This window comes from Artemia franciscana, unplaced genomic scaffold (genome assembly GCF_032884065.1).
Source record: "Artemia franciscana unplaced genomic scaffold, ASM3288406v1 Scaffold_5953, whole genome shotgun sequence".
Lineage (NCBI taxonomy): Eukaryota > Metazoa > Arthropoda > Branchiopoda > Anostraca > Artemiidae > Artemia > Artemia franciscana.
In genome coordinates, this window is record NW_027066263.1 from 1 (window position 1) to 11,941 (window position 11,941).

Here is an 11,941-nt window from a genome sequence, read left to right on the forward strand (position 1 = left end):
GTTGAAAAATGAAGATATTAGACTATTTTATGATTGCAAATGGTAAAGAATGTGATTAAAGGCTCTTTTCCTATGTCAAAAGTTTTAGTTTTCGAGGGTAACAGCCTCGTATGTTGAAAAAATGAAGATATTAGACTATTTTATGATTGCAAATGGTAAAGAATGTGATTAAAGGCTCTTTTCCTATTTCAAAAGTTTTAGTTTTCGAGAGTAATAGCTACGTATGTGGAAAAAATGAAGATATTAGACTATTTTATGATTGCAAATGGTAAAGAATGTGATTAAAGGTTCTTTTCCTATTTCAAAAGTTTTAGTTTTCGAGAGTAATAGCTACGTATGTTGAAAAAATGAAGATATTAGACAATTTTATGATTGCACATGGTAAAGAATGTGATTAAAGGCTCTTTTCCTATTTCAAAAGTTTTAGTTTTCGAGCGTAATAGCTACATATGTTGAAAAAAATGAATATATTAGACTATTTTATGATTGCAAATGGTAAAGAATGTGATTAAAGGCTCTTTTCCTATTTCAAAAGTTTTAGTTTTGAGGGTAATAGCTACGTATGTTGAAAAAATGAAGATATTAGACTATTTTATGATTGCAAATGGTAAAGAATGTGATTAAAGGCTCTTTTCCTATGTCAAAAGTTTTAGACTTAAAGGGTAATAGCTACGTATGTTGATAAAATGAAGATATTAGACTATTTTTGGATTGCAAATGGTAAAGAATGTGATTAAAGGCTCTTTTCCTATGTCAAAAGTTTTAGTTTTCGAGGGTAATAGCTACGTATGTTGAAAAAATGAAGATATTAGACAATTTTATGATTGCAAATGGCAAAGAATGTGATTAACCCTTTCAGACCTGAACCAAGAAGGAGTTGCGTAAAAATTCTGAAAATACCAGAGAGTGATCCTGGAGGTTCAACTAGAACAGGTTTATTTGTTTTAAATTTTTATTTCATTCCATATCCAAAATGTGAATGGTTACCATATGGTCAAGTCAGGTATATACAGATACTATTTTAGGTGAAAATTTGTGAAACAGTTGCGATCTGAGTTCAAACACAGTCGAACTTTGCACTTCGAACACATGATTCGACTGGTTCCACCCCTAACGCACTTCTCATAGCGACACCTTCCCTTTTCAGTCGTATCCAGAAAATGCGAGGTCTGGTCAAACCTCACTGATTCCGAAGGCATCCCGTCTCGCGAGGTAGTCGTATTGCGCTTGGTCACTGATAAGGATGGTCTTCCAACTCGAGGACTTTGATATACGCCAGTAAGAACCAAACCACAAGCAATGTCCATTTTGAAGTACAGCAGAGACATGTGCTGAACATTGATCTGCTTACACTGTCGGCGGTGTATCAGCCAGGCATTGTTCACAGCCATGTCAAAGAAGTAGTACACAATCCTCATATACCATTTCTTAGAGCGAATGTCAGTCCTGTAAAGCTCCAGGAATAGGTCAGCAAGATCTACGCCCCCCATTGATTTGTTGTAGTCACGGACGATTCGGGGGCGATCAACTTCGACGTATTTCCGTGTTGTGCCATCCCATCTCTGACACTTATCAATTGGGGTGACTGCACAGTATGGAGAAGCCAAATGGACTGGTTTGTTGTCATACCATTTTACTACCGATACTTCTCAATGTCTTTCAAAACGCAAGTCCACTGACCCTCGTCCTTTCTTCTTCATGTTGGCGTCGGTATCTAGAACAGCGCCCCTCATTCTGTCGCTGCGTATCGTACCACATGACTCGATGCCATATTCAACCCGGAGCTTGTGAATGAGATCGATGCCAGTATAGAAGTTAGCAAAGAACAACTTGAAGTTCATGAACCTTGGCAGGTTTTCTACAAGCCGAAGGACAACGTCAGTACCTTGGCCAAGTTCAGAAATTTCAACAGCTCCTTTTCCTGTATATATCTCTATGTCATACACTATTCCGCTGATGCCGGCTCTCGTGAAAACCTTTACACCCCACGAGTGGGGCTTGTCCTTCAAGTACTGTCGAAATCCAATTGTTCCTTTGAATGGGATCATCTGTTCGTCAATACTTTGGATCTCTTCAGGGTCTATTTTTTTCAGATTCTCCCTGAATGCGTCGTATAGTCTTCTGATCTTGAACAGTTTATCATGACCAACCTCCCCTTTCGGTATCATTAAGGTGTCATCGCAAATGTGGAAAAAAGACCTCAAGCTGATGAACCTATCTCTGCTCATGGTATCAGCCACCGGGGAATATCGTATTCCATTCTCCCAGTACATTCTAATAGCCGGAAGTTTGAGAATGCTCATAAGCATTTGAACTCCAAGAAATCTGCGCAGCTCTTCAAGGGAAAGTTTCAGAGCAAGATTCTTCTTTCTCATGGCATTCAGATTCGTTTGGTCCACAATGTTTGAAAGAATGTCTTCTGTGATAAACATTCGGAAGAGATCAAGGGGCGTTTGTACCTCGTCAAAGTGTGGCATAGAACCCTTCCATGTAATATTTCGAGGTTCGGGCTCCGTTTTTATCCACTTGTATTGCTTTGCCTCCTTCGCTACCTTCTTTTTTGCTACTGGTTTTGCCGTGACCTGAGTAGCATCAATTGGAGTCACTAGACCGGCCACTGCTTGGGAAGGAGCATTTTTTTGAGCTCTTGTAAGGACAAAGGGTTCAGCAGGTGCAGTAACTATTGCTGACTGTATTGCAGAAGAAGCTGACACTGGTGCTGATGATGTGCTTGAAAAACTGTTTGACGCTGTTGTATCATTCAAGCCCGGGAGAGGCAAATCGAATTGATCCGTGTCATCGCCATTGTCTAACTCGAACCTGCCAAGCATTGCTAAAGGGATGTCGTCTGTGTGGTCGATATCCTCTTCATCTCTTCCGTCTTCATTGCCATAACAGTTGAGAGAACGTAAAGGCTGAAATTCTTGATCTGGATTGTCTGGTGCCAAGTTTGGGTCGTCGTCGTCGGAAGAGATAATCACAATCAGGTATGAATAAAAGCCTTGCTGCTTCTTCTGCAGTCATTTTCTTGGTAACTCTTCTACTTCTTTCCTTGATCAGTCTCTCTTCCAAGGGCTTGGGACCATGACCTCTCATGGAGTCAGAGCTCGTGCTTGGATCAGCTGAAAAGAAATTCAAGGTAAGTGCATCACTTAATAATAACAATAATAGTAGTATATTGCAATAAAATAGGCCATTGGCCTCAACACTTGCCTGAGGCATCCCACAAAATAGCTCTTTTACCCTTGTTTCAGTAAAAAGGAGGAACAGAAAGAAAATGTGCCTATTTCCGATCATAAAAAGGACTTGCTGCCTCGTTTGCTGTACAAATCTGCCTAGGTATGGTTTGGCACTGAATGCCTGACGTGACCATTTGGTAACCGATCGTTAGCAACCTTGTTTGCGGCTAAACTACAGCTCAGAATTAGACTAGTTATATCTCATTCGAAAGAACGCATTCTTAGCTACAAAATAAGATCATAATCAGGCTCTGAACTTACCAGAAACGTCCAGGTCATCGAGGTCGAAATCTGCACCTTTCCTCTTTTTCGACATTTTATGTTTTGTCTAAACTTGGACGCTCGCTCGACCGCTCGGGTAAAGCCTTGAGGGACAATAAATTCAAACGCGACAGAGTCAAGCAAGCGCTATCTAGTGAAAAAGAAATCACGGTTGTGACTTTGTCGAGTCGAGAGAAAAAAAATAGGAGGCGAGCGGTATCCGTATGGTGACCACAGGCATGAAAGGGTTAAAGGCTCTTTTCCTATTTCAAAAGTTTTAGTTTTCGAGGGTAATAGCTACGTATGTTGAAAAAATGAAGATATTAGACTATTTTATGATTGCAAATGGTAAAGAATGTGATTAAAGGCTCATTTTCTATTTCAAAAGTTTTAGTTTTCGAGGGTAATAGCTACGTATGTTGAAAAAACGAAGATATTAGACTATTTTATGATTGAAAATGGTAAAGAATGTGATTAAAGGCTCTTTTCCTATTTCAAAAGTTTTAGTTTTCAAGGGTAACAGCTAATTTTGTTGAAAAAATGAAGATATTAGACAATTTTATGATTGCATATGGTAAAGAATGTGATTAAAGGCTCTTTTCCTATTTCAAAAGTTTTAGTTTTCGAGGGTAATAGCTACGTATGTTGAAAAAATGAAGATATTAGACTAACTATGATTGCACATGGTAAAGAATATGATTAAAGGCTCTTTTCCTATTTCAAAAGTTCTAGTTTTCGAGGGTAATAGCTACGTATGTTGAAAAAATGAAGATATTAGACTATTTTATGATTGCACATGGTAAAGAATGTGATTAACGGCTCTTTTCCTATTTCAAAAGTTTTAGTTTTTGAGGGTAATAGCTATGTCTGTGGAAAAAAGGAAGATATTAGACTATTTTATGATTGCAAATGGTAAAGAATGTGATTAAAGGCTCTTTTCCTATTACAAAAGTTTTAGTTTTCGGGGGTAAGAGCTACGTATGTTGAAAAAATCAAGATATTAGACTATTTTATGATTGCAAATGGTAAAGAATGTGATTAAAGGTTCTTTTCCTATTTCAAAAGTTTTAGTTTTCGAGGGTAATAGCTAGGTCTGTGGAAAAAATGAAGATATTAGACTATTTTATGATTGCACATGGTAAAGAATGTGATTAAAGGCTCATTTCCTATTTCAAAAGTTTTAGTTTTCGAGGGTAATAGCCATGTATGTTGAAAAAATGAAGATATTGGACTATTTTATGATTGCAAATGGTAAAGAATGTGATTAAAGGCTCTTTTCCTATTTCAAAAATTTTATTTTTCGAGGGTAATAGCTATATCTGTTGAAAAAATGAAGATATTAGACTATTTTATGATTGCACATGGTAAAGAATGTGATTAAAGGCTCTTTTCCTATTTCACAAGTTTTAGTTTTCGGGGGTTATAGCTACGTATGTTGAAAAAATGAAGATATTAGACAATTTTATGATTGCAAATGGTAAAGAATGTAATTAAAGGCTCTTTTCCTATGTCAAAAGTTTTAGTTTTCGAGGGTAATAGCTACGTATGTTGAAAAAATGAAGATATTAGACAATTTTATGATTGCAAATGGTAAGGAATGTGATTAAAGGCTCTTTTCCAAAGTCAAAAGTTTTAATTTTCGAGGGTAATAGCTACGTATGTTGAAAAAATGAAGATATTGGACTATTTTATGATTGCAAATGGTAAAGAATGTGATTAAAGGCTCTTTTCCTATGTCAAAAGCTTTTAGTTTTCGAGGGTAATAGCTACGTATGTTGAAAAAATGAAGATATTAGAATATTTTATGATTGCAAATGGTAAAGAATGTGATTAAAGGCTCTTTTCCTATGTCAAAAGTTTTAGTTTTCGAGGGTAATAGCTACGTATGTTGAAAAAATGAAGATATTAGACTAACTTTTATGATTGCAAATGGTAAAGAATGTGATTAAAGGCTCTTTTCCTATTTCAAAAGTTTAGTTTTCGAGGGTAATAGCTACGTATGTTGAAAAAATGAAGATATTAGACTATTTTATGATTGCACATGGTAAAGAATGTGATTAAAGGCTCTTTTCCTATTTCAAAAGTTTTAGTTTTCGAGGGTAATAGCTACGTATGTGGAAAAAATGAAGATATTAGACTATTTTATGATTGCAAATGGTAAAGAATGTGATTAAAGGCTCTTTTCCTATGTCAAAAGTTTTAGTTTTCGAGGGTAAGAGCTACGTATGTTGAAAAAATGAAGATATTAGACTATTTTATGATTGCAAATGGTAAAGAATGTGATTAAAGGCTCTTTTCCTATTTCAAAAGTTTTAGTTTTCTAGGGTAATAGCCACGTATGTTGAAAAAATGAAGATATTAGACTATTTTATGATTGCAAATGGTAAAGAATGTGATTAAAGGCTCTTTTCCTATTTCAAAAGTTTTAGTTTTCGAGGGTAATAGCTATGTCTGTTGAAAAAATGAAGATATTAGACTATTTTATGATTGCAATGGTAAAGAATGTGATTAAAGGCTCTTTTCCTATTTCAAAAGTTTTAGTTTTCGAGGGTAATAGCTACGTATGTTGAAAAAATGAAGATATTAGACTATTTTATGATTGCAAGTGGTAAAGAATGTAATTAAAGGCTCTTTTCCTATGTCAAAAGTTTTAGTTTTCGAGGGTAATAGCTACGTATGTTGAAAAAATGAAGATACTAGACTATTTTATGATTGCAAATGGTAAAGAATGTGATTAAAGGCTCTTTTCCTATTTCAAAAGTTTTAGTTTTCGAGGGTAATAGCTACGTATGTTGAAAAAATGAAGATATTAGACTATTTTATGATTGCAATGGTAAAGAATGTGATTAAAGGCTCTTTTCCTATTTCAAAAGTTTTAGTTTTCGAGGGTAATAGCTACGTATGTTGAAAAAATGAAGATATTAGACTATTTTATGATTGCAAATGGTAAAGAATGTGATTAAAGGCTCTTTTCCTATGTCAAAAGCTTTAGTTTTCGAGGGTAATAGCTACGTATGTTGAAAAAATGAAGATATTAGAATATTTTATGATTGCAAATGGTAAAGAATGTGATTAAAGGCTCTTTTCCTATGTCAAAAGTTTTAGTTTTCGAGGGTAATAGCTACGTATGTTGAAAAAATGAAGATATTAGACTATTTTATGATTGCACATGGTAAAGAATGTGATTAAAGGCTCTTTTCCTATTTCAAAAGTTTTAGTTTTCGAGGGTAATAGCTACGTATGTTGAAAAAATGAAGATATTAGACTATTTTATGATTGCAAATGGTAAAGAATGTGATTAAAGGTCTTTTCCTATTTCAAAAGTTTTAGTTTTCGAGGGTAATAGCTAGTATGTTGAAAAAATGAAGATATTAGACTATTTTATGATTGCAAATGGTAAAGAATGTGATTAAAGGCTCTTTTCCTATTTCAAAAGTTTTAGTTTTCGAGGGTAATAGCTACGTATGTTGAAAAAATGAAGATATTAGACTATTTTATGATTGCAAATGGTAAAGAATGTGATTAAAGGCTCTTTTCCTATTTCAAAAGTTTTAGTTTTCGAGGGTAATAGCTATGTATGTTGAAAAAATGAAGATATTAGACTATTTTATGATTGCAAATGGTAAAGAATGTGATTAAAGGCTCTTTTCCTATTTCAAAAGTTTTAGTTTTCGAGGGTAATAGCTACGTATGTTGAAAAAATGAAGATATTAGACAATTTTATGATTGCAAATGGTAAAGAATGTGATTAAAGGCTCTTTTCCTATGTCAAAAGTTTTAGTTTTCGAGGGTAATAGCTACGTATGTTGAAAAAATGAAGATATTAGACTATTTTATGATTGCAAATGGTAAAGAATGTGATTAAAGGCTCTTTTCCTATTTCAAAAGTTTTAGTTTTCGAGGGTAATAGCTACGTATGTTGAAAAAATGAAGATATTAGACTATTTTATGATTGCAAATGGTAAAGAATGTGATTAAAGGCTCTTTTCCTATTTCAAAAGTTTAGTTTTCGAGGGTAATAGCTACGTATGTTGAAAAAATGAAGATATTAGAATATTTTATGATTGCAAATGGTAAAGAATGTGATTAAAGGCTCTTTTCCTATGTCAAAAGTTTTAGTTTTCGAGGGTAATAGCTACGTATGTTGAAAAAATGAAGATATTAGACTATTTTATGATTGCAAATGGTAAAGAATGTGATTAAAGGCTCTTTTCCTATTTCAAAAGTTTTAGTTTTCGAGGGTAATAGCTACGTATGTTGAAAAAATGAAGATATTAGACTATTTTATGATTGCACATGGTAAAGAATGTGATTAACGGCTCTTTTCCTATTTCAAAGGTTTTAGTTTTTGAGGGTAATAGCTATGTCTGTGGAAAAAAGGAAGATATTAGATTATTTTATGATTGCAAATGGTAAAGAATGTGATTAAAGGCTCTTTTCCTATTTCAAAAGTTTTAGTTTTCGAGGGTAATAGCTAGTCTGTGGAAAAAATGAAGATATTAGACTATTTTATGATTGCAAATGGTAAAGAATGTGATTAAAGGCTCTTTTCCTATTTCAAAAGTTTTAGTTTGCGAGGGTAATAGCTATGTCTGTTGAAAAAATGAAGATATTAGACTATTTTATGATTGCAAATGGTAAAGAATGTGATTAAAGGCTCTTTTCCTATTTCAAAAGTTTTAGTTTTCGAGGGTAATAGCTATGTCTGTTGAAAAAATGAAGATATTAGACTATTTTATGATTGCACATGGTAAAGAATGTGATTAAAAGGCTCTTTTCCTATTTCAAAAGTTTTAGTTTTCGAGGGTAATAGCTACGTATGTTGAAAAAATGAAGATATTAGACTATTTTATGATTGCAAATGGTAAAGAATGTGATTAAAGGCTCTTTTCCTATGTCAAAAGTTTTAGTTTTCGAGGGTAATAGCTATGTATGTTGAAAAAATGAAGATATTAGACTATTTTATGATTGCAAATGGTAAAGAATGTGATTAAAGGCTCTTTTCCTATTTCAAAAGTTTTAGTTTTCGAGGGTAATAGCTACGTATGTTGAAAAAATGAAGATATTAGACTATTTTATGATTGCAAATGGTAAAGAATGTGATTAAAGGCTCTTTTCCTATTTCAAAAGTTTTAGTTTTCGAGGGTAATAGCTACGTATGTTGAAAAAATGAAGATATTAGACTATTTTATGATTGCAAATGGTAAAGAATGTGATTAAAGGCTCTTTTCCTATTTCAAAAGTTTTAGTTTTCGAGGGTAATAGCTACGTATGTTGAAAAAATGAAGATATTAGACTATTTTATGATTGCAAATGGTAAAGAATGTGATTAAAGGCTCTTTTCCTATGTCAAAAGTTTTAGTTTTCGAGGGTAATAGCTACGTATGTTGAAAAAATGAAGATATTAGACTATTTTATGATTGCAAATGGTAAAGAATGTGATTAAAGGCTCTTTTCCTATTTCAAAAGTTTTAGTTTTCGAGGGTAATAGCTACGTATGTTGAAAAAATTAAGATATTAGACTATTTTATGATTGCAAATGGTAAAGAATGTGATTAAAGGCTCTTTTCCTATGTCAAAAGTTTTAGTTTTCGAGGGTAACAGCCTCGTATGTTGAAAAAATGAAGATATTAGACTATTTTATGATTGCAAATGGTAAAGAGTGTGATTAAAGGCTCTTTTCCTATTTCAAAAGTTTTAGTTTTCGAGGGTAATAGCTACGTATGTGGAAAAAATGAAGATATTAGACTATTTTATGATTGCAAATGGTAAAGAATGTGATTAAAGGCTCTTTTCCTATTTCAAAAGTTTTAGTTTTCGAGGGTAATAGCTACGTATGTTGAAAAAAATGAAGATATTAGACTATTTTATGATTGCAAATGGTAAAGAATGTGATTAAAGGCTCTTTTCCTATTTCAAAAGTTTTAGTTTTCGAGGGTAATAGCTACGTATGTTGAAAAAATGAAGATATTAGACTATTTTATGATTGCAAATGGTAAAGAATGTGATTAAAGGCTCTTTTCCTATTTCAAAAGTTTTAGTTTTCGAGGGTAACAGCTACGTATGTTGAAAAAATGAAGATATTAGACAATTTTATGATTGCATATGGTAAAGAATGTGATTAAAGGCTCTTTTCCTATTTCAAAAGTTTTAGTTTTCGAGGGTAATAGCTACGTATGTTGAAAAAATGAAGATATTAGACTAACTATGATTGCACATGGTAAAGAATATCATTAAAGGCTCTTTTCCTATTTCAAAAGTTCTTAGTTTTCGAGGGTAATAGCTACGTATGTTGAAAAAATGAAGATATTAGACTATTTTATGATTGCACATGGTAAAGAATGTGATTAACGGCTCTTTTCCTATTTCAAAAGTTTTAGTTTTTGAGGGTAATAGCTATGTCTGTGGGAAAAATGAAGATATTAGACTATTTTATGATTGCACATGGTAAAGAATGTGATTAAAGGCTCTTTTCCTATTTCAAAAGTTTTAGTTTTCGAGGGTAATAGCTACGTATGTTGAAAAAATGAAGATATTAGACTATTTTATGATTGCAAGTGGTAAAGAATGTGATTAAAGGCTCTTTTCCTATGTCAAAAGTCTTAGTTTTCGAGGGTAATAGCTACGTATGTTGAAAAAATGAAGATACTAGACTATTTTATGATTGCAAATGGTAAAGAATGTGATTAAAGGCTCTTTTCCTATTTCAAAAGTTTTAGTTTTCGAGGGTAATAGCTAAGTATGTTGAAAAAATTTAGATATTAGACTATTTTATGATTGCAAATGGTAAAGAATGTGATTAAAGGCTCTTTTCCTATTTCAAAAGTTTTAGTGTTCGAGTGTAATAGCTACGTATGTTGAAAAAATGAAGATATTAGACAATTTTATGGTTGCAAATGGTAAAGAATGTGATTAAAGGCTCTTTTCCTATGTCAAAAGTTTTAGTTTTCGAGGGTAATAGCTACGCATGTTGAAACAATGAAGATATTAGAATATTTTATGATTGCAAATGGTAAAAAATGTGATTAAAGGCTCTTTTCCTATGTCAAAAGTTTTAGTTTTCGAGGGTAATAGCTACGTATGTTGAAAAAATGAAGATATTAGACTATTTTATGATTGCAAATGGTAAAGAATGTGATTAAAGGCTCTTTTCCTATTTCAAAAGTTTAGTTTTCGAGGGTAATAGCTACGTATGTTGAAAAAATGAAGATATTGGACTATTTTATGATTGCAAATGGTAAAGAATGTGATTAAAGGCTCTTTTCCTATGTCAAAAGCTTTAGTTTTCGAGGGTAATAGCTACGTATGTTGAAAAAATGAAGATATTAGAATATTTTATGATTGCAAATGGTAAAGAATGTGATTAAAGGCTCTTTTCCTATGTCAAAAGTTTTAGTTTTCGAGGGTAATAGCTACGTATGTTGAAAAAATGAAGATATTAGACTAACTATGATTGCACATGGTAAAGAATATGATTAAAGGCTCTTTTCCTATTTCAAAAGTTCTAGTTTTCGAGGGTAATAGCTACGTATGTTGAAAAAATGAAGATATTAGACTATTTTATGATTGCACATGGTAAAGAATGTGATTAACGGCTCTTTTCCTATTTCAAAAGTTTTAGTTTTTGAGGGTAATAGCTATGTCTGTGGAAAAAAGGAAGATATTAGACTATTTTATGATTGCAAATGGTAAAGAATGTGATTAAAGGTTCTTTTCCTATTTCAAAAGTTTTAGTTTTCGAGGGTAATAGCTAGGTCTGTGGAAAAAATGAAGATATTAGACTATTTTATGATTGCAAATGGTAAAGAATGTGATTAAAGGCTCTTTTCCTATTTCAAAAGTTTTAGTTTGCGAGGGTAATAGCTATGTCTGTTGAAAAAATGAAGATATTAGACTATTTTATGATTGCACATGGTAAAGAATGTGATTAAAGGCTCTTTTCCTATTTCAAAAGTTTTAGTTTGCGAGGGTAATAGCTATGTCTGTTGAAAAAATGAAGATATTAGACTATTTTATGATTTCACATGGTAAAGAATGTGATTAAAGGCTCTTTTCCTATTTCACAAGTTTTAGTTTTCGAGGGTTATAGCTACGTATGTTGAAAAAATGAAGATATTAGACAATTTTATGATTGCAAATGGTAAAGAATGTAATTAAAGGCTCTTTTCCTATGTCAAAAGTTTTAGTTTTCGAGGGTAATAGCTATGTATGTTGAAAAAATGAAGATATTAGACTATTTTATGATTGCAAATGGTAAAGAATGTGATAAAAGGCTCTTTTCCTATTTCAAAAGTTTTAGTTTTCGAGGGTAATAGCTACGTATGTTGAAAAAATGAAGATATTAGACTATTTTATGATTGCAAATCGTAAAGAATGTGATTAAAAGCTCTTTTCCTGTGTCAAAAGTTTTAGTTTTCGAGGGTAATAGCTACGTATGTTGA

General features: G+C 32.6%; 1 protein-coding gene across 1 annotated transcript; it reads right to left on the reverse strand.

Moving 5' to 3' along the window:
* Positions 1-1,649: 1,649 nt before the first annotated feature.
* Positions 1,650-2,831, reverse strand: LOC136043435 (piggyBac transposable element-derived protein 3-like). The gene has a single exon (XM_065728347.1). It carries the CDS (start codon positions 2,829-2,831, stop codon positions 1,650-1,652), a length of 1,182 nt encoding a protein of 393 aa, XP_065584419.1.
* Between the last annotated feature and the right edge of the window lie 9,110 nt (positions 2,832-11,941).